Source organism: Pelodiscus sinensis, chromosome 2 (genome assembly GCF_049634645.1).
Source record: "Pelodiscus sinensis isolate JC-2024 chromosome 2, ASM4963464v1, whole genome shotgun sequence".
NCBI lineage: Eukaryota > Metazoa > Chordata > Testudines > Trionychidae > Pelodiscus > Pelodiscus sinensis.
This window is the reverse complement of record NC_134712.1, coordinates 191,442,698-191,464,297: the sequence shown is the minus strand read 5'-3', so window position 1 is coordinate 191,464,297 and position 21,600 is coordinate 191,442,698. Positions and strand designations below refer to the sequence as shown.

The 21,600-nt window shown below is 42.2% G+C and overlaps 1 protein-coding gene across 1 annotated transcript in view; it reads right to left on the bottom strand.

Annotated features, from left to right (window-relative positions):
- Positions 1–5,009: 5,009 nt before the first annotated feature.
- Positions 5,010–21,600, bottom strand: part of EFHB (EF-hand domain family member B) — a 46,032-nt gene continuing 29,441 nt past the window's right edge. Inside the window, exon 13 of the mRNA XM_075922088.1 lies at positions 5,010–5,981. Coding sequence (XP_075778203.1) covers positions 5,820–5,981 — 162 coding nt within the window. The 3' untranslated portion in view covers positions 5,010–5,819. The remainder of the gene's footprint in view (positions 5,982–21,600) is intronic.

The window sequence follows — 21,600 nt, the reverse complement described above, 5'->3', positions numbered from 1 at the left end:
TAGCAGAATGTGGTCCTCAGTTTTGTTGTATTTTCAATCTCTCCCATTCTTTGCAGGAACAATTTTGTGCATTATAATTGTGAGATTTAATTAATGTTTTGTTTCCACTCTTGCAAACTCATTTATAACTGCAAAACAAAGTCACCTGGTAATCCATGTGATTTAAAAGCCTTTGCCCTCTGATTTCAACTCCTTCTTCCATCTCAAATCCAATCAGAAGCATGCTCTTTCACATAACCTAGATTCTGCAGAAGATTTTGAGGCTTAAGGAAAATGTATTTTTAGAAATAAGTATGTTTCAGCAATTCAGCTGACCTGGCTTTGACTCTGATTGTATGATAAAATCTGATCTAAAAATGCATAGCACAATAAAGATTATTCTTTCTAAAATGAAAAAAGGGCAATCTCCTGTTCTAAAATCTTCAGCTAAAAAAAACAACAGAAGAAATATCTACCACAGATGTTGCTGGACCAGAGAGTCCTAGACCAGAAAAGTTCAACCTGTATTTTCAACACCAAAAACATATACACTTTTTAACTACATAAAGTGCTCTTTTTAGTGAAAATGAGATATAATGAAATCCATCCACCAAAGGTTGCAGAACAGATGAGTAGAGCCAATTGAGCTATGCACCAGGCTGCTAAAATGGTATTACTCGTAGTACTTCAGCAAAGATCAACAAATGTTTCCCCTGGCAAATGAAAAATGAGTGAAAACTTTATTGTAACAATCTTGCATGTACATTAATCCACATTCACAACAGCCAAATTCTATCCATTCATATCTGGGTAATTTATTATGGCATTTGCAAAATATAAGGAGAAATAATGAAATACAAGTTTAAAGTTAAGCACAGAAGTCATATACCAACTGTGGTTTCACCATCTTGGACTGGAATCCTACCCTAAAAATGACACGTATTGGACATAATGGTTCTCTGGCGTGTGAAAACTCATACCCATCTGGTAGAAAAGCAATGTGCCCTCTCAGAAAGATGATATGTCATTTGAGCAGATGGAGACAACCATCAATAAAAAAAAAACTGTAAAAATGCAAATGGGAGCTTCCTGAAGAGAGTCCTTCTAGCAACAAACACCACCCAGTTAGGGCCATGTGATTAATTACAAGAGACTTTTGACTATTCATGTAGCCAAAACAGATAAAATACTATTTCTGGTGCAGAGTTTCTTCAAGGGCAACTAGCTTTCTGAGAATTGCACCCAAATAATTACACACAGCAGCTGACAAATGAATTGGGCTATTCCCCAGTGGCGAGAGCATTAGCCTCTGTGAAATTTACCTGACTCAGTCAGTTTCACACCTGAAACTGGGCTATATTTACAGGGCTTGAAAAACGGCTGCAAAATCCACTCGCCAGCCCTGCACTGTGCATCCGCAAGACCCGCATTGCGCATTTGCAGCAATGAAACAGGCCAATCTTAGGTCAGTGTTCCCTCTAAGATTTTCCAACTATGAGTGGAATGAGTTTTGGCTTGTGCACCAATATTGAGGTCATGTGCACTGGTTTGGATGTGTGCCACCATGGCACCCAATCTATTAACACACACATGTTCCCAGCCACCGAACCAGAACCACACCCCGCCATGTATCAGGTCCCATTCCCAGCCGCTGGAGTAGACCCCGCCTCCTCCCCCAGCCATGCAGCATTTCCCATTCCAGGCCACCGGGACACATACACATACACCATCTCACCATGTGCCAGGTCCGGTTCCCAGCACCAGCTGCCAGAACAGGCTCCAGCTCTCCCTGCCACATGGCAACCCTGGCCAGTGGAGCAGGCCTCTTCCCCCACGCTATACAGCAGGTCCCAGCCCCCCACCCAAGTGGCTTCCTCACTGCACCATCTCAGCCAGCCCCGCCCACTGGAGCAGCCACCTGTCATGCGAGTGCTGCTGTGTGGCTCTCCAGAGGAAGTGGGCGGGGGAAGAATGTTTTGTGCACCTTAGAAGGAACTATGATCTTAGGTATTTCTCTGAAAAGCTGGAGCACAAGAGACTCAGAAGCTCTCCCCCCCTCCGGTACTTTCATCAAGGAACTGTGTATTGAATCCATGCCCTTGTAGAAATGCAGAGAAACTTAATGGAAGAATTTTTTTTCTGTTATTTTTGTTCTCTCTTCTCTTTTTCCTTCATATTTATTGTATGTTTTTTTCTGATATTTTCACTGAGCAGTATGTGTTTTGTGAGTGGAAGAGCTGCTCAAGAATCAAAACAGGAAAGTTAGGGGATTATGTGACAGGAGTTACCAGCTACAAAATAAAACTTGTTGAATGGTAAGTTTAGAACTTGTCTCTGCAAAATGTTAAGGGTAAACTCCTAAAAATAAAATTATCCTAGGAGGGCAGGACTTGAGATTCACAATGGTTTGTGCATGTGTGCACCCTGTCTTGTTTATAATTGCAGTTAAATTAAACTTCTTGTATTTGTTTGTTGAAAAAAATGTTAAGTAGAAGTATTTAAAAATAAAAGACATCGATGGCATTAAATAATGACACAATGCAATCGTAATACAGGGCCAAATTTTACAGATTTATAATACAGGTATTCCTGTTATAAACAAAGAGGTTTGATTCTCCAATCATACTAGTGTTTAAATTCTCATGTAGTGTTTCAACGGTCTCTAAACTCTATGACTCTCTGAAATGAGCAATAACTGCTTTTTTATCCAGTGGAACTTCACCACCATAAAACTGGTGTGAGAGGAAAATCTGGTCCAATGGTTTGTCACAGGATGTAAATTACTGCCAAATTTCACCCACAAGCTATAGGCCTACTATATAGAGGCAGGAATTTGAGAGAGTGTGAAATTAACTGAGCCCGAATACATACATGAAATAATTTTGTAACTGAGACCCTTTAACCTCACTATTTTTTGTTTTTCAAAATTCTCATCTTCAGCACCAATTTTTCACAGTTCAATATGCTACTGAATGAGAGGCTAATGTTCTTTGCATTTTTTTAACAAAAAGATCATGCAAGTTGTTTTACCTCCCACACTGTAAGTTCAGATCATTAAATCTGTTTTAAATTTTTAAGAGAAGAGAAAGATACTTGACAGAGCTAATTAAAATAGATGAATTATTAAATAAGCTATTCTTCAGAGTATTTTTTTAGCAAGACAGAAATAAAAATGTAATCACTACATCAATGATTTTACAGTTAAGAAAGAGACAGTGCAGCTATATGCGTGTTTTATATTTCAGAGAACATCTTATTTCAAGAAAACACTGCAAAGTAACAATGGACCAAATTATTCCTAATGTAGTTGCAACAGAATGGATTTAGCCTGACAAATTCTGAACCCTTCAATTTTGACAAAGTATTCACATTTCTAGATACTCTGAATATAGTAGTATGAAGGCTGAATATTATATACTCTGTGATTAATACTTTGTATTACATACCTAGCATGGATTAAGAAAGTTTGGTTACTTCTGCCATGTATTGTAACTGTGAAATGTTACTTGGAAAGGAACTAATATTTTTGTTATAGCCCACACACTCACTGGTTAAGTTTGATTGTTTAACAGTATAAGCAGCATCTGAGCACTGCTGAAAGTTTTTAGTTGATCCCTTTTGGCAACATAGGTATTGGATATATAATATGTTGTACTTAAAAGCAGCCTGCTCTACTGGCTGAACCAATGCTGAAGACTGGACAAATGCATTCATACTACAATAGAGGTTTTTTTTTGTCATTACTGTCAGCTGGATATAAGCCAAGAGAACTGTAAAGTTATTGAATACAATGTACAGTTATGAAGCCTAAAAATATATCATTGAATCTGCAAACGGTGAGCTGACTACCAAATACAAAAAGAGAGATTTATGCACAAGGATTTTATATATATTCTAAAAACCTTTTCACAAAAGTAGAGTTTCTCTAAAATTCATTGGCTGCTATGTGACATAGTGATTACATTTATTATGAGTTTGCGTATATATTCTGATGCAAAGAAAGTAACTGCAAGTGGAATTTACAGGCCTGTTCAATGATGAATCCTTTAAAGCTTTGGAAGACATGAATAGGTTAGGTGAACATAGCTTCGTATTCATTTCAAATCCCTCCTCAAAAGAGAAGCTTTATTCTGTGGTTAAGAACATACTGGCAAAAGATTAAAACAGGATTTATCAGTCTTTTTTATTTTGTGCTTATTTAGCAGGCAGTCCAAGAAGAATGTTTCATTTCATTCCACTTGTGGAGGGAGGGGGGAGGAGGAATGAAGATTATGTTATTGAAAGAAAAAAATATGAAAATGGGTGTCTGTATTATTGCATGTAAAATTGAGAATTTTCAGTTACTACACAAACACAATATCTCCTATGAATATATGCATCCAGTAAGTTAACTTAGTTCTTACAGGAAAAAATGCACTAAACCTTTCTTTCATCTCAAAACTTCCATAAGAAACAAAAAAAAAAATTTTTTTTTAAGCTTTTTATGACCCAATCTTGGGCTGACACTTCTGGAGCTACAAAGAAGCCACAATGACTCCTCCTTCCGTCCCCATCTTGTGTCAACAGCATAAGGATCAAGCATAACTTTACTCGGTAGTGTAATCCTGACTCAGAAGGATCAGGATTTCATGCAGAATGTTCAGGAATTGCTCCCATCCTTTTTTCCCAAGGATATCCCAAAGTGATGGGGCAAGCAGGCAGTTGACAGTGCCTCCCACTTTCCACTAACTCACAGAATGGGACTGGTTTACACAGGGGAGCGAACTATCCCCTATGAAGGGAGGTAGTAGCAGATGTGCATTTCCTACTTGCTGGGGAGTTCTACCAGGCATCCATGTGACGAAATTCTTCCTGATAGTCTCCCTGGAGTGAAGCGATTCCACAGCACCTCCACTGAATAATTTTCTCTAACCTGAATGCATTAGCCCTCAGAATACTACTCAGTACAGACAAAACCCAGGCAAAGAGCTGTCCTTCAGTTGGATGTAGTTACACTACAATAATAAAGATAAGTCATTGAAGATGTCCAGAATCACATCCTTTAGCCATGCTTTGAGTGCTTCCACTAGTGTGGAAAGATCCAGCTCCTTCATCTCACATAAACCAAGAACCAAATTAAATACTGGTTTCTAGTATCAGAAATTTGGGTGTATCATGCTGTTAGCTTTTGCCATGTTGAAAATTGGCTATTTATTCCTGCTTTGCTTCCTTAGTCAATACTTTACATCTCAATCCATGATTATTTTGTTTTCTTAGTATCCTCCTGTGAGAGGCCTCATCAAAGACTTTTCCAAAGTTCAAATAAATTATGAAAACTAGTTCAACATTAACTACCATTTTGTTGACACCAACAAGGATTTTTGGAAAGCAGAGAATCAATTTTCCTTTACTAAGAAATACTGGTTTAATCACTCTTAATCAGACAAGTTTATTTAATTTAATTAATTATTCTCAGTATGTAAAAAACATTTCAAATATTTATGCAATGGTTTCTGTTTTTGTAAACAAAGACAAGAGAAAAAAAGTGTTCAGGCTCAATATGTAATGTTGAACTCTTAAGCACGTTAAATCATATGATAATATGCAGCAAAACAACCTGAATTCGGTTTATAAACAAATAACATACCTAGTCCTGTTCCCACTGAAATCAATGGCCCAATTCACTGACATAAATGGGGGGAAAGAACAGATTTTCATACATAAAGTCTCCAATGCTCTTTATAGAAGGGCTATAGACTGGATTTGAATTCTGTAAACACATATTTCAACTTTTATTCTAGTCTACACAAAAATTATGGATAATTTTATTTTAAATAAAATACCACAAAGAACAGAAATCCTCAACTGCATTTTGTGTGTGATGCTTGTATCTCATCCAGTATATTTCTGATGGATTCTACACAGACTTCTCCACTGTGATGTTTCATGCAGGCCTGCTTCCATACTTCTTCAAAGTTTTCATCAGAAATGCTCACGCCAATGTTACGGAGAATTCGTGCAATCTGTAAATTAATACGTGATTAAATTAATTTTGGTCAGCATTTACTTTAATTTAGGGCCTAATCTTGCATTCATTATTCCGGAGAGGACTTGTCTAGGAGTGAATTTAACCATTAATGAAGACTATAGGCCAAATCCTGGAGTGCTTCACTGTAACTTCCCTCAGAGTTACTGTGAATTTTATCCAGGAAGAACTAAGAACTCCAAAATTTGTCCCTAAATGCATAAATTAGGTTAGTGCAATTTAAAGATTCAGAAAGCAAAGCACACAGAAATCAGGAAATGTGTAAATTCATATCAAAGTCTACATTTAACAAAGAAAACAAGTCTTGAAAATACTATGGGCCAGCTCCTTCAAGTGGTGTACATTACAACATTGACTTCAATGAAACTACCTCAATTTACACCAGTTTTGGATGTGGCCCTACATATGTACAACAATACTGGTTTTATATCAGTGTAATGGATTAGAGGATCAAGCCTCTTAGTTTTATTTTTTTTTAATTTCCTACCTCCATATTTACACTCACTAAGAGATTATAACAAGCTGTGGCATTGCAGTACTCATCAAAAAGGTAGAACAAAGCATATATGCCATTCCATATATGCTTGTTATTCTTGCACCTTCCCACCTCCCAGAATATCAATACGGACCAGTTGCACCAGATGCTGATGAAGTGGCCTGAGACCAGCCCCACTAGCCGCACTTCTGTCAGCTCCGGGCATCTGGGGCCAGAGCCAGCACGAGCAGCAGCCAATGCAGCTAGCCTCGGGGACCACCTGAGCAGCAGTACTGAGGCTCCAGACAGCAAAGATGGATGTTACAGGGGGGTTCCTGTCTGGCTACACTGGAGCAGCAGCTACTCACCTGTCCATGGTGCTTCCCTTCCCGGGCAGCAGCTAGAGTGGTAGCAAGCCCTTCCTGGGTTTCCCTTCCCCTGACAGCTTGTCTTTATTTTAATATATTTTCTTCCGTGCATATTTCTTTGTTTCGTGTTATTTTTTCTGCTCTATTGTTAATTCAGTGATTTCTCCCCTAACATTTGTTCAGCCAAGATTTGGCTGCAATGCTGCAGGACCTGACAGAGTTAGTCCTTTTTGGACATTAGTTTTCATTCCAATGGCTTTCTGGTATACCCTCCACCATGTTGTGACTGGTGGAGTTCCCAGTTTAGTTGCCAACCCACCCAACCTGTGGCAGGTTGTACTGGGTTATGTGTTACTAATAGCAGGCCTTACATGTCTGTCCTGACTGTAACCATTCCTCTGTAGAGAAAGCATAGGCAACTGGCATTGAAACTCAGATCTATCCTCCAGTATCATGAGCATATAGTCTTCCAAGATTTCCAAGCCTTTGGGCTCAGTCAGAACCCCTCTACTTTCTTCTCGATGCCAGAGTCATAGGGAGTTTTGCCGGTCATCTTGCCTGAACCTCTATGAGCTGAAAGGGGTTGACAGCCACTCCCCTCCTACATCATAATTGGAAGCAAAGTCTTCATCCTGTCAGTAGATCATTTAACCTCTGTATTGTTCTCAACCTTGCCACAGGTTGTCTCTGTGATCATAATCTTTTCTTCGGTGTCCTCACACCCGCTACCACACAAGTCAGATGAGTAACTGTAGGGCCTACACACACACACACCATTATTATAGCTACCTTCCCACCAGTCTTCTATTGGTGCTGTGAACACCCACTCCCTTTTTAACTTTTTGCACATTTTACCACAATATCTAACTATTTCTGGTTTATCCAATTTTGGGATCCCCTTCTGTTCTCTTGCTTCAACTTTTTCCCCTATATGGACAGTGCCTTTTAATATCTTGCTGGCCCATAGACACAACCTATGAACCTTGCCCTTGCTTTAGCAGAAGACAGAATATCAGCCAGTACCCTACAGTACCTTTTGCATCAAGCTGTGCAGAGTCATCCTTGCCATCACTGTTCCTGTTGGGACAGGTCCTTCTAATATGGCCTTCCCATGCACACACACAGCATGCCCTCAACTGGGACTTAAGCCTTCTGGCCCCCAGACATTTTTTCCTTCCTTGGTATCTGTAACTACTAACAATTTCCCTTTGCAGAATCTCTCCTGTGTACTGTTGCTGCTTTTTTACTGTCACTCATTACCTCTGCCTGTCCAGCAACATCTCCTGATGTCTCTTTTGATTTACCAAAATCTGCAGAAGGATTATTTAAGTTTGCAGCACTTGATTGGCCACTTTCCAGCCCTGAAGCAGGAAGCCTGGAAGTCTCTGGTATTCCTCTGTACACCCATTAAAGAAAACATTCCATGGCTGAAGATGACTTCCCTGCCTTTTGACTCCCTCTTTTCCCCTCTTCCTTTAAAATAGACCCACTCAAGACTGGCCTCACTCTCCCCATGTATCAAGACACTTTCAAACTGCCTGCATTCTCTACCATGTGTGACCAGGCAGGGCTTTTCCCCAGGTATAAAGGATTCAGTGCCATGCCCACAGTCCTTTTATGTGGTTTTATATGACCAAATTTAAGTAAAATCAACAAAAACACAATTTCTCAACTCACCCTGAGATAAAGCTCCCAGCAATTTCCTTTCTATAATTCCCAGTCTTCTTCTGCCTCCCCACTCAGGAGATTGCCAGCCCTAACTCTCCAAGGATTCATATTCCCAGAAAGCAGGCAGCAACAGTCTCATGCTACTATTTTTATCCCTTTAAGACTAGTAGTCAGCCCATGTCACCCAGCTACTTCCTCACCAGGTCCCTCTAAGCCCAGGTGCCTTCTTTTAAAGCTCAATGAGGTAAGCTGAAACAACTGTCACAGATGCATTGGCCCTGCTCACTTTTAAAGGGCTAGAGTCACCCTGTGACATCTTCCCATGTTGAAAACCATCCCATGCACAGAACTGGCATATCTACTCTTTACTGTGATGGTCATGTTGATATTGAATAAGAGAATATGTTATTTGCAGCCAAAATGAACTCAATGACTCTAAGGACCTGTAGCACAGTGAAAAGACTCTCAATGACTTCAAAGGGCAATGGAATGATCTGTGATCCAGGACAACACTTAAGCACATATTTATATCCCAATGTGTTAAATAAAGATAGACATGTTTAAGAGTTTTCCTCAATAGGAATGCTTTTGTGAATTGGAGCCTTAACAAGAACTATTTTTCAGTATGGTCTTAACCTATGCTGTTTCAATGTTTAGTAATTCTGTGTCCACTCTGATTTCTTGTAATGAAGGCTGGAATTGTGGGTCATATTGTGCAATTGACTATTAAGCAAATTCCTCCAATAGAGCTCTGTGCTTTAAAAACAGATGGTCCGGTCCAGTCCAGTCCCAGGTTTTTAAATTATAATTTCATTAACTATTGCATGTTTGAGAATAGTTAATACCCAATATCAAAATAAATTCAACATTAAATAGAATTATTGAAATATTCAGTGTATTGCATCAGTAGAGGCTGATTTAACACTCAATGCTGTCTACTATGTTTTGCATAAACTGGAGAGTGTATAATGGAACATGACATTTCAAACTACATTATAACTTCAGAGAACAGTGTTGTCTAATGCATGACAGGTAAAACGGGCTTATTACTGAAGCATACATTTTATTTGCTGTTAGCTATAGTCTGCGTACATAGATTTCCTGTTTCAGAACTAGATTATAAAATGTTAATATGTTCATGAGCAAGTAATGCTGAGGAGTTCTGACAAGTCATCTTTTATATCTGAGGCCTCTTATTATCAGTATACTTCACTGTAAAATACTGTAAAAAACCAGGCTCCAAAAGAACTTGCACGCATGACTGAATACTTTATGTAATAAAATGACCAAGGGAGAGAAGGACATTGTTAAGTCCCCTTTATTAACTTTAGATTTTAATTTTTTGTTTTGAGTTAAGCAGCCCCTCAGCCCAAGTATCATGAGTCTAAGCCAGCTGACACAGGCCAACTACAAGTGTTCAATTGCAATGAAGACATACCCTGGAGTGCTAGATCGGGAACTGTGAAATCGCTATGCAAAACCTCTGCACCATTCTGTGCCAACTTTCTTCATATTCGCACAGACAGGGCGATTTGGGATGAGGCCTGATTAAATCAGATTATTCACATACTCACGGTCCTATTAAACTTCCACAAGCGGGAAGTCATTCAGCAGCACAGATGTTACTGCATTCATTGAATATAGCACCGACTATGCTGGTGATCCATGCTTAGGGCAAACTATCTCCCCATCTCCCACAGAGACTGCCTATTAATGTGGGCTGTGCAAAAAAAAAGTTTAGAATTTGGCCCTTTGTGAGTAATGGGTGACATCCAACAAAATAGTAACACTATATGAAATAAATTTAGGTGGCAGCATACCCAGTCTATTTTTCACTTGACAAAATTTTTTAGGGTGATATAAATGTGGTAAAGTTCTTATCATTTATGTAGTGGGATGCCAAGGTAACATGTACTTGCATGATGATTTTTATTCTGTTATAACATTGACAAATCTTCAAATTAGATGTATAAAGGGTAAACATTTGAAAGTATTTTTATAAGGTGCTTGTGCTTCTCAGTTTGAATAATGGGAGCAGATGCATCAATAGTTAAAGCTCGCAATTTCAAGGAAGAAATCCTGCCATATTTCTATCTAAAACCAGCTAACGGACTAGTCAGAATCGTCATTCCATAGTTGTACTATAAAAATGTTTTTGTATGAATAATATTCAGGTGAAAAGGACAACAAATTTAAAGGTACTCCCACCGATATAATAAATTGCATTTGTATTGACAGTATTGTATCTTAATTACACTACCTTGAAATGTAGAAGGAAGCTTTGAGGATCACAGTGAGGGAGGAGGAAAGAAATCAGGTAAATACTATGGCGGTGTTCAGTGAAGTGAAAACACTTTCATATGAAGAAGTGGACTGTGCCCACCAAAGCTCATGATTCTGTCTACATTTTTTGTTAGTCTCTTAGGAACTGCAAAACTATTCGTTGTTTTTTATGTTTTTTCAGTTATGGTGCATCCAAACTGTAGCACTAGCTCAAAATAAGCTACACAATTTGAGCTATGCAAATTGTGTACCTTATTTCGAGCTTATTTCAAGATATTCTATTTCAAAATTTGGTGCTGTCTACACAGCACCAAATTTTGAAATGGACTGCCGCGTCCAGGAAATGCTCCCACTTTTTCAGAACAGTTTCCGAAAAAGCGGGAGCATTCTTTCAGCATCTCTGTATTCCTCATTTTATGAGGAATAAGAGATCTTCTGGAAGCGGAGGCTTTTTCCACATTTGGCCCCGTGTAGACTGGCCAAAAGTTGGAAAAACCTCTTCCGAAAAAAACAAGCGGAAAAAGGAGGGGGAAAAAATCCAGTGTAGACATAGCCTGAGAATGTAACTCGTGTGTGGGTGGGTGGGTATTTAGCTCTAACCTTGTAAATAACTATTTCTTTTTTCTTAATTAATTCATCTTTAGTTAATTTATTATAGGATTCACTACAAACATTGTCTTTAGTATAATATCTAAAGTGCAATTAATCTGGGATATGTGACTATTCCTTTTGGACTGGGAGTAACCAGAATATAGTGATTTTTAGGGTAAGGGACCTCTGTCACAAAAGCAAACTTACCTGGCTGGCAGGATAGATCAGAGTGTCCAAGAGCACTTTCTGACACTCCATGTTAAGGCTGTTATCGTGCTTGATGGATTCATACTTGATAAATGGTTGGTGAAATCTAAGCATAGAGCTCACAACTAATTTGGAATATTTGCTCTGCTTCTTAACAGTCTGCCCTGAGGCTGGTACTCATACGCTTAAGCTGCTCCAGATAGCTTGACAGCTAGATCCCTGTGCAATGTGCTTCTATGTCTGCTGCTGATGCCAATGTCCCTGTCAGTAAATTTGCCACTGAAAGGTGCATTACCAAGTAGCAAGTGAGAACACATGGTAGGAGTACTATAATTGTTCTTATTTATCTTTATTACTATTTGCAGCGTAGAGCCTGTCCCCATAGCAGAATGCATGGGTAAAGGTAGATCCAACAAGCACCTTCAGGGAAACACTGCAAAGAGGCATTGCAGTAATATCACAGGAAACAAGTAATATGGGTGCCATGCTTGGAGCTGTTTTTTATTTCAATAGGCACTAAGCAGCTACTTGAAAATCCCACTTGGAGTCTGAATACCTTTAAAATTCTAGCCCTGAGCCTCTCTTCAGGCCTTCTCTTCCTTATCTGGCAATCTCAAGACTAGATTGTTTTGGATACACAGGCTGTTCAGCTTTACCCTGATTAAATCAGTTTTCACTATATTTTGGCTTATTGTAAATCTGGATCATTCCAAACATCAATTGTCCAATCTTCAGCCAGAGTCAAACAAATATCATTCATTTTACTTACTGATTATTCTAGTTATCTTTTCCCCCATCTGTCTTAGGCACCCTCACTGTAATGCTTAGAGTTAAACCTGTACCAAGGTTGTGCTGCTTGAATGTTAAGATTAAAAAATTTAAAAAAATATCAAGGGCCCAATCTTAACAGTGGGAGTCAGTAGGAATTTTTCTAGAGTGGACTTTATAGTCACAGTTTCAAATTTATTTTAGTATTACTATTACACATAGACCCATATTAAAAAGTCAATAGCTCTTTTTAAATAAGATGTTTTAAAGAACAGTGCATAGGCACTATTTTCATTCACCTAAAAAATCCAACTGTTAAGTAACCAGTGGCATTTACAACTGAAATGTTTCTTCAAGATTTCAGAATTACAGTCAATAATATTAACAAACAATTAAGATAAACTAAAAATAAAGGAGAGAGTACACGGGCCAGATCCTCAGCTGGTGTAAATCAGTGTAGCTTCATTGTGCTCTACCCCAGAAGTGACTTTTTCATTGGTGGGATGATGACTTAAACAAGCTGAGGTTCTGACTCTATCAGTAATTTAAGTAATTTACTTAATACAGAATTCAGAGTCAAGGTTAAATTGAAAGATAAATAATCAAAACGTATGTTTAAAGCACTCACAGCTTTAATTCTGCCTTGTAACACCACCAATCTCTTCTCTTCCTTTCTTTATACTTTTTTTTTACTTCCTCATTGACTAATGTTTTCCCTTCTTTGATGTGGGTATAGATTATTTAGGATCAAGGACTTTCTTAAGGCTTTAGTTTAAGAAGTTATCAACTACATCTATGCATGTATGAAATTCTCTTCTCTCATCCTTTCTTTGTAATATTTTTATTAATCTTTTTCATAATATTTCTAGAAGTTTGCATTCCATCACTGAAGAAATCAGAAATTTTTGAAGACATTATGGCACTCATTCAGCAAACCATGTAAGTACCGAATATACTTGAACATAAGCCCTTTGGTTTATGAGTCAACCCCCAAAAGATCCAGAAAAAAAATGGTAAAAAAATCAATGACCCTTTTATAAGCTGACTCTAGTGTACAACTTCCACTCCCAGTTCGTCAGCATCAGTATGGGCTGAGGGACGAGGTGGCTGCTGCTATTCGCTAGTCCCAGCCAATGCGAGCTGAGAGGCTCCATGCCTGCAGTCTGCACGTCCCTCAGGGTATGTCTACACTACATTGCTAATTCGAACTAAGCTAATTCAAATTAGCGCATCTAGATTTAAAAACTAGTTCAAATTAGCGTTTTGCTAATTCAAACTAGCGCGTCCACACTGATTGGACGCTGGGGAGCACTTAAGGGCAGCTGAAACCGGTTCTGGCAGGGCATCAGGTCAGTGGTTGCTTTGTGTGGCTGTTGTCTGAGGCTATCTGAGGCTCGTGCTTAAAGGGATCCCCCTGGACAGCCAGTTCTCAGCTTTTCCACTTCCTTGCCTACCTCGCCGAGGGACAGCAAAGTGTTTTTCTCTGCGCCCGTCTGTGTAGGTGCTTCCCTTCGGGGACGCCGCCACCGCAGGTGGCAACATGGAGCCAGAGCTCGCCCTGCAATTTCTGGTGCAGTTTCTGGACTTGCTGCTGCAAGCCTGCCAGCAATGGCTGGAGGCTGCCTGGCACCACCTGGTACACGTCAGCCCCCTGCCGCTCCGCCTGGCCACCCTGGCGGCCATGGAGCAGCTGCGGCGGCGCCCGGGCTCCGGTGTGCCCCTCCGCATCTGGCGTCTGGACACCAGCAGTGACTGGTGGGACCGCATCATCCTGGAGCGCTGGGGAGACCAACAGTGGACCCAGAACTTCAGGATGAAGAGGGACACCTTCCTGGAGCTCTGCGAGTGGCTCGCCCCTGCTCCGTGCAGAAGGGACACTCGCATGAGGCCCGCAATCCCCCTCCAGAAGCGTGTGGCCATCGCCCTCTGGAAGCTCTCCACGCCGGACAGCTACTGATCTGTCGGGAACCAGTTCGGCGTGGGGAGATCCACCGTCGGAGCGATGATCATGCAGGTACGGCACTCGCCGGCCACTGGGCCGGGGACGAGGGGGGCTGCAAGGAGGGGATGGGCCACCCCAGGGAAAACGGGGGGATGAGGGAGAGGAGGCGAAAGTGCCCCACACCGGAGGGGCCGGTCTCCCTCGGCCGTACTACACGCGGCCCACAGGGGTTGCTTCCGGGAGTGGGGCGCGGGGCACTGCCAGGGCACGAACACTCCCAGCCACCCAGGCGCCCCACTGATTCGCGCTTTGCTGTGTCTCTCCGCAGGTGGTAAAGGCCATCAACCGGGTGCTGCTCCGCAGGGTGGTCTGCCTCGCCGACCCGGACGCCGTCATCCGGGGGTTCAGCGCCCTTGGCTTCCCCAACTGCGGGGGGGCCATCGACGGGACGCACATCCCCATCCGTGGCCCAGAACACCAGGCCTCCCAGTACGTGAACTGAAAGGGGTACTTCTCCGTCCTCCTGCAGGCCATGTGTGACCACCGGGGACAGTTCACGGACATTAATGTGGGCTGGTCCGGCAAGGCACACGACGCACGGGTGTACCGCAACTCCTCCGTTTGCCAGAGGCTGCAGCCTGGGACCTTCTTCCCCAACTGCCACATCAGGATTGGGGACGTGGACATGCCCATGTGCCTGGTGGGGGATGCGGCCTACCCCCTACAGCCCTGGCTCATGAAGCCCTACACGGGGCACCTCAACCCCTCCCGCCAGGCCTTCAATGCGGGGCTGACCAGGGCCCGAATCATCATTGAGGGGGCCTTTGGGCGACTGAAAGCCCGATTTAGATGCCTCCTCACCCGCCTCGACCTCGCAGAGCACAACATCCCTCCCGTGGTGGCAGCATGTTGTGTGCTGCACAATTTGTGTGAGCAAAAGGGGGAGGCTTTCCTGCCAGCCTGGATGGCTGAGGCTGACCGCATGGCTGGCCACTACGCTCAGCCCCGCACCGCCGCCGTCTGGGAAGCCCAGCGGGGGGCCGTCCGGATCCGGGAAGCCCTGTGGGAGAGTTTCCATGTGGAGGAGGAGGACTGAACTCTCCCTGCATGCCCCATTGGGGCCTTCTTTCACCCTCCACCACTTCCTCTTTCCCCTCCCTAACCTCCCTTCCTAATGTCAAATAAAGATACCTGTTTTGGAAAAAAAATCTCTTTTTATTTTACATAACTGGGGTGGGGGGAGGGAGGAGTGAGGGTGGCAGAGGGGAGGGGGAAACCTGGGAGGAGGGAGTTGGAAGGGGGTGGAAGGGGAGGAAGGGAAGGGAAGGGAAAGCTCAGGGTTGGGGGTCCGGCTGGCTCTCCCGTCTCGCAACACTGCGGGTGCAGGGGCCTAGGGGGGAAATGAGTGTGGAGGGTGGGGCAGGAGGAATGGGGGGTGTGGAGGAAGCAGGAGAGGGAGCAGGGGCAGCAGGGGCAGGGGGAGCAGGGGCAGCAGGGGTGGGAGGAGGAGCGAGAACTGGGGCAGCCGCAGGAGCTGGAGCAGGAGGAGGCAGGAACCGGTCCACCAGGGTCTGGAGGTGGCCTCTGAGGGCACGGCCCTGATCCTCTAGCGTCTCCAACCTCTACTGGCACAGCCGAAGGTCCTCCCGGACCCAATGCTCCTGGTTGCAGAGGAGCTGCTCCAGGAACCAGAGGTGCCACCGCTGGTAGTCCTCCTCGTTCCTGGCACGCCTGCTGGCCTGGGCGCGGGTGGCTGCTGCAGGTGGGGTGGTGCGCCCTGCAGTCCCAGGTGCTGTGGCTGTGGTGAAACAAGAGCAGCGGTCAGTTCTCCCTGGGGACAAGGTGGGTGAAATCCAGCCCCCCTCTGCAAGGCCAAGACCCTGCATGACACCCAGCTGCTGCTCCATGGTGGGCAAGGCCCAGGCGCATGGTCCCTGGGCTCCCTCTACCCTCCACCCCCCTGTACACATAAGGGGAGCATGATGGTACTCACATGTGGAGCCCTCCCTGGCCTCGGACGACACAGGTGATGTGGTATGTGGGGTTCTTCGGGCGTCCTGGGTCCTGGGCAGGCTCCCGGCAGGCTCCTGGCTCTTGGCGTCCTCCGGCTCCTCCTCCTCGGTGTCCGGGACGGGTCCCTCTGCCCCGGGGTCGATGACCACCCGGGGGGCATGGACAGCGTGAGCCCCCAGGATGTGGTCCAGGGCCTGAAAGTGGGGGCAGGCCTCCAGGTCAGCCCCTGGCAGGCAGGCCCGGGAGTAGGACTGCCGCAGGTCCTTGATTTTACAGCAGACCTGCTCCCAGGTCTGCTGGTGGCCTCTGGCGGCCAGGCTGCCAGCCATGCGGCCATACACGGCCGCGTTCCTGTGGCTAGTGCGGAGATTGTGGACATTGGAGGCTTCCCTCCAAACCTCGATGAGGTCCACGATCTCCGTACCTGACCAAGCAGGCGCCCGCCTTTTGCAGCCCCAGGCAGGCTCCTGGGAGTCGCCAGGCTGGTCTCAGGAAGAGGGGGAGGGCTGGGTGGCATCGGCTGGCTGGCTCATGTTGTGCCAGGTGCAGGGTCTGCTGGCTGGGTGCTGGCAGGCTTGCACCTGGCACAAACTGTGTAGCCAGCCCGTGCCCCTTTAAGGGCTCCGGGGCCGGGAGGGGGGCAGACAAGTTTCCCTGGTGTTGGCCAGAGTGGCCACCAGGGCAAGCTGGGAAGGGCTAGCCTCCCACTAGTTCGAATTAAGTGGCTACACAGCCCTTAATTCGAACTAGCTAATTCGAACTAGGCGTTAGTCCTCGTAGAATGAGGTTTACCTAGTTCGAATTAAGTTCGAACTAGCGGAGCGCTAGTGTAGCGCCTATCAAAGTTAATTCGAACTAACGTCTGTTAGTTCAAATTAACTTTGTAGTGTAGACATACCCTCAGACTCTGCAAGCACACAAATCTCCCAGCATGCCAGCAGCTTACCCTAACAGGCTGGGAGCCAAAGTTTGCTGACCTCTGTTGTAGATGCAGTTCATTACTTGCTTCTTTTTTAAAAAGTGCCAAGATTTTATTTTTATTTTAATTGTCTCATATGAGATTTGGCCCTTCCACTTCACAAAGTGCTAGACCTTACAAGACAATCAAAAATACAATGAATGATAGTACTATGGCATTGGTGTTAGTCTGCTACTGAGTAATTTGAGCTCTTCATGCATGTTGACCACCAGACCTCCTAAGTCTCTAAGCAATCTGAAAATATAATATGCAGAATTGAAATCTTTAATAAAATGTAAATAGCTTGTTATCACCCCAGACATGCCAATAGGCAGGGATTCTTTGAAATAAACATTGAACAATTACAATTTGACAGTGATAAAGCAGGTGACATTCCTCTATAAAGTTCTATAAAATCTAAAAATTATTTTCTAAGATTTTCATACTAGCATTCAAAATGAACAACAGTGAAACAAAAAGAAAATGATCTGCTAATGATGAAACATTTAAACTTAAAGTTGTTGGATATGCAGAAGCAAACAATAATTGTGCTGTTGCTTGTGAATTCTGCATCCATGAGAAGCAAGAGAACAGTGAAAAAATAAAGTAACACTAAAAGACATGCCTAGAGGCAATAAAAAATGTCCAACAAGGGGTGCTTCATTTCCTGTGCTGGAGAAAGATCTCAGTGATTGGGTTGCTGAATGTTGACAAAATAGGTACCTCGTCATTTAGAATCGGAATTAATCTGAATGCTTTGCAAATGTCAAAAGATGAGAAACACAAGTCAAAAAAAGCAATCAGTGTTTGTTGCATCAGCCAGTTGGTGTACTCACTTCATGAATTATCATGGGCTCTGTATTCGGCAGTGAACAAAGATAGTGGAAAAGCTGCTGAGAGACCTTGAAGAAAAAATTGAATCTTTCCAAAGGTTTACTATAAAACATTGAAAGGAATATGCATTTGAGTGGTCACAAATAGGAAATATGGATGAAACACCGATGACATTTGATCTCCCGAGGAACAGAACAGTAACTGATATTGGTGAGAAAACAGTTTTAATAAAAACCACTGGCCATGAAAAAATCCATTTTACAGTGGTTTTATCATTTTTGGCCAATGGATACAAGCTCCATCCTGTTATTATTTTCGAAAGAAAAACCTTGCCTAAAACCATGAAGTTTCCTGGGGGTGTCATCATGCGTGCACATGAAAAGGGATGGATGGATGAGAGTGGGACTGTTGAATGGCTGGAAAACGTGTGGAATGAGAGACTAGGAGCACTTCTCAAAAAAAACCTTCTTTTGCTTGTTTGGGTCATGTTCAGGGCACATAGGACAGATGAGGTGAAACAAGTGGCCAAAAAAATGAAAACTATTTTGTCCATAATACCTGGAGGCTTAACTTCTGTTCTACAACTGCTTGATGTCTTCCTGAACAAGCCATTTAAGGAGAGTCTACGCAAAATGTGGTCTAACTGCATGTGCTCAGGCATGGCAAAATAAGTGGCAGAATGGCTCTTGTGCAAGAGGGGGTTTTGGCACAAGAAGGAGCAATGTAGACGTAGCCTATGTGTTTAAATGGTTTGCTGATTTGGGACCTAAACAATGCTTAATCTGTAATGAAAGAGGTGCTGGGGTTCAAAAAGTTATGTTCTAGGCTACAAACAATTTTTTACATTCATAAATGATGAAGCAAGCCCACAGGTGCTTGGACTATGAACTGCCAACTCTAGAAGTGCTAGGGCTCAGCCCTGAAATGCGCTATCACAAATTCAGCACTAAATCTACATTTGTACATAGCCAGATTATCCAGCAGGCACAGTGCCTAGAACCTATGAAAAAATTAGGGCCTACAAAATTTAGGGCCTAAAAAAAAAAAAAAAAATCATAATTGACTAAAAAATAAGAAAACTACTAAATCACACTTAATAATTGGCTATTATTTATTAGAATCCATGTGCAAATTATATTTTACCTGTTTTTAATATTTGTATCTCTTCAGAAACAGTCCTTTCCAAGTATTATTTTATCACTTTATTATCAGGTATAAATAAACAACCTTTCACTACCTAATTATAGTGTTTGCATTTCACAGTTGTGTTTCAGAAACCCTAGGATACTACTAAACACTATTTCTGATGGAAATGTATGGCCAGCATCAGCCATTGTATTGTTATTTTGTAAATGACACTGAATGATCTTGAAATACAATGTTGCCAGCTTATCAGCTCGGCTGTGCAATGCATTATTCTGTGGATTTTACAGTTGTGAAGGCGGCAACATCACCATACTTTTCTCCTTATCAGCTAATTAACTATCAGGTGAATCCTAAGTATAATTGTAGTATACAACAAAATTGCTATTATTTTAGAATGAAGTGCCATGAATTTCTCATACAGTGCACCACTTTTAAGAAAGAAAATTAAAGTGAGTGATATTAGGTGTATAGCAGATAGGGCATTTCTCCCTTAGTTTATATATAGTTTAATTTAAGGGCCTACAATTATGAGAGTGCCTAGGGCCTACGTAGAACTTACTCCAGCCCTAGAATTAAGTATATCTGACATAATATATTTCATGTAATTGCTATATTGTCATTATCTGTGCCTAGGAGATTTAGTATATGTAAACACATGGGTAAAAAAAATTAAAAATCACCTAAGTGATTTAGGACCCTATGTCTTTTAGGAGGATGACTTTCAGTGGATTTTAAGAGCTTAAATTACCTAGGCATTTTTGAAAATTCTGCCATAGTTTGTTTTAACTAATACTTGTAAAATTTGTGGATCGGAGGGTATGTCTACACTACCCCGCTAGTTCGAACTAGCGGGGTAATGTAGGCATACCGCACTTGCAAATGAAGCCCGGGATTTGAATTTTCCGGGCTTCATTTGCATAAGCCGGGTGCCGCCATTTTTAAATCCCGGCTAGTTCGAACCCCGTGCCGCGCGTGGCTATGCGTGGCTATCATTCCACGAGGAGTTCAGCTAGTTCGGATTAGGAAGCCTAATCCGAACTAGCTACTCCGTGCCGCGTGTAGCTGTGCGGCACAGGGTTCGAACTAGCCGGGATTTAAAAATGGCGGCGCCCGGCTTATGCAAATGAAGCCCGGGAAATTCAAATCCCGGGCTTCATTTGCAAGTGCGGTATGCCTACATTACCCTCCTAGTTCAAATTAGGAGGGTAGTGTAGACATACCCATAGAAACTTAAGCTCCAGATCAATAATCCATCCTTGTTCAACAAAGCACTTAAGCACGTTTATGTGCTTTGTTGAATAGCAAGAGATTTATGTAACTGTCTATGTGTTTTGTTAAGTTGGCCTTAATGAAGAATGTTGAATAGTTACCTTCTTTATGCTATTTATCTAACAAGAAATGTTAAATGTACATATATTTCATTGGAAATATATGACTATAAAGAAAGTTGGCACTTCTTCAAGAACCATATGATTAAGATTAAGGGATTTTAGTATGCATGGTCTCAGAATAGTTTAAACTGATCTCTAAAGATAAATTATGTCTTTCATATTTTTTCCCGATGAATCATCAAAGCACAGAATTAAGATTATTTTGTCTCTATACTTGGTACTCATATGAACATGGCCAGAATACCGTGTCCACAATTCAAAAAAGATGTTGATAAATTGGGGAGAGTTCAGAAAAGAGCCATGGGAATGATTAAACAATTACAAAGCCCGTCTTACAGTGATAGACTGAATGAGTTTCATCTATATAGTTTAACAAACAGAAGGTTAAGGGTGATCTGATTATAATCTATATATACCTACATGGGGAATAATTATTTAATAATGGGCTCTTCTGTCTAGCACAGAAAGGCATAGCATTATCCAATGGTCAGAAGCTGAAGACAGACAAACTCAGACTGGCATTAAGGAGTAATAATTTTAACAGTCGGAGTAATTCATTATTGGCACGCTTTCCAAAGGATCATGAAGGTTTCTCTATCACCCAAATTTCTAAAATCAAAGCTGTATGTTATTCTAAATGATATACTCTAGGAATTATTTTCAGGAAGTTCTGTGAACTGTGTTATGCATGAGGTCAGACTAGATCATCACAATGGACTCGTCTGGCCTTGGAGTCTATGAAAGGCTGTATGGGTGCCTTAGCAGTCCATTTCTTTGCCTTTATATGCTTGGAGCTCCAAAGATTAACTCTAGATTCTGAATTTCATAGGTTCAGAATGCTTGTTTTTGTGATTATGAAAATATGTTTATAATATTTTCATCTTTAAATTATTGATAGGTGCTGTTAAAACATTGATACCAATTTAACATAATTTTCTGTCTGCAATATTAA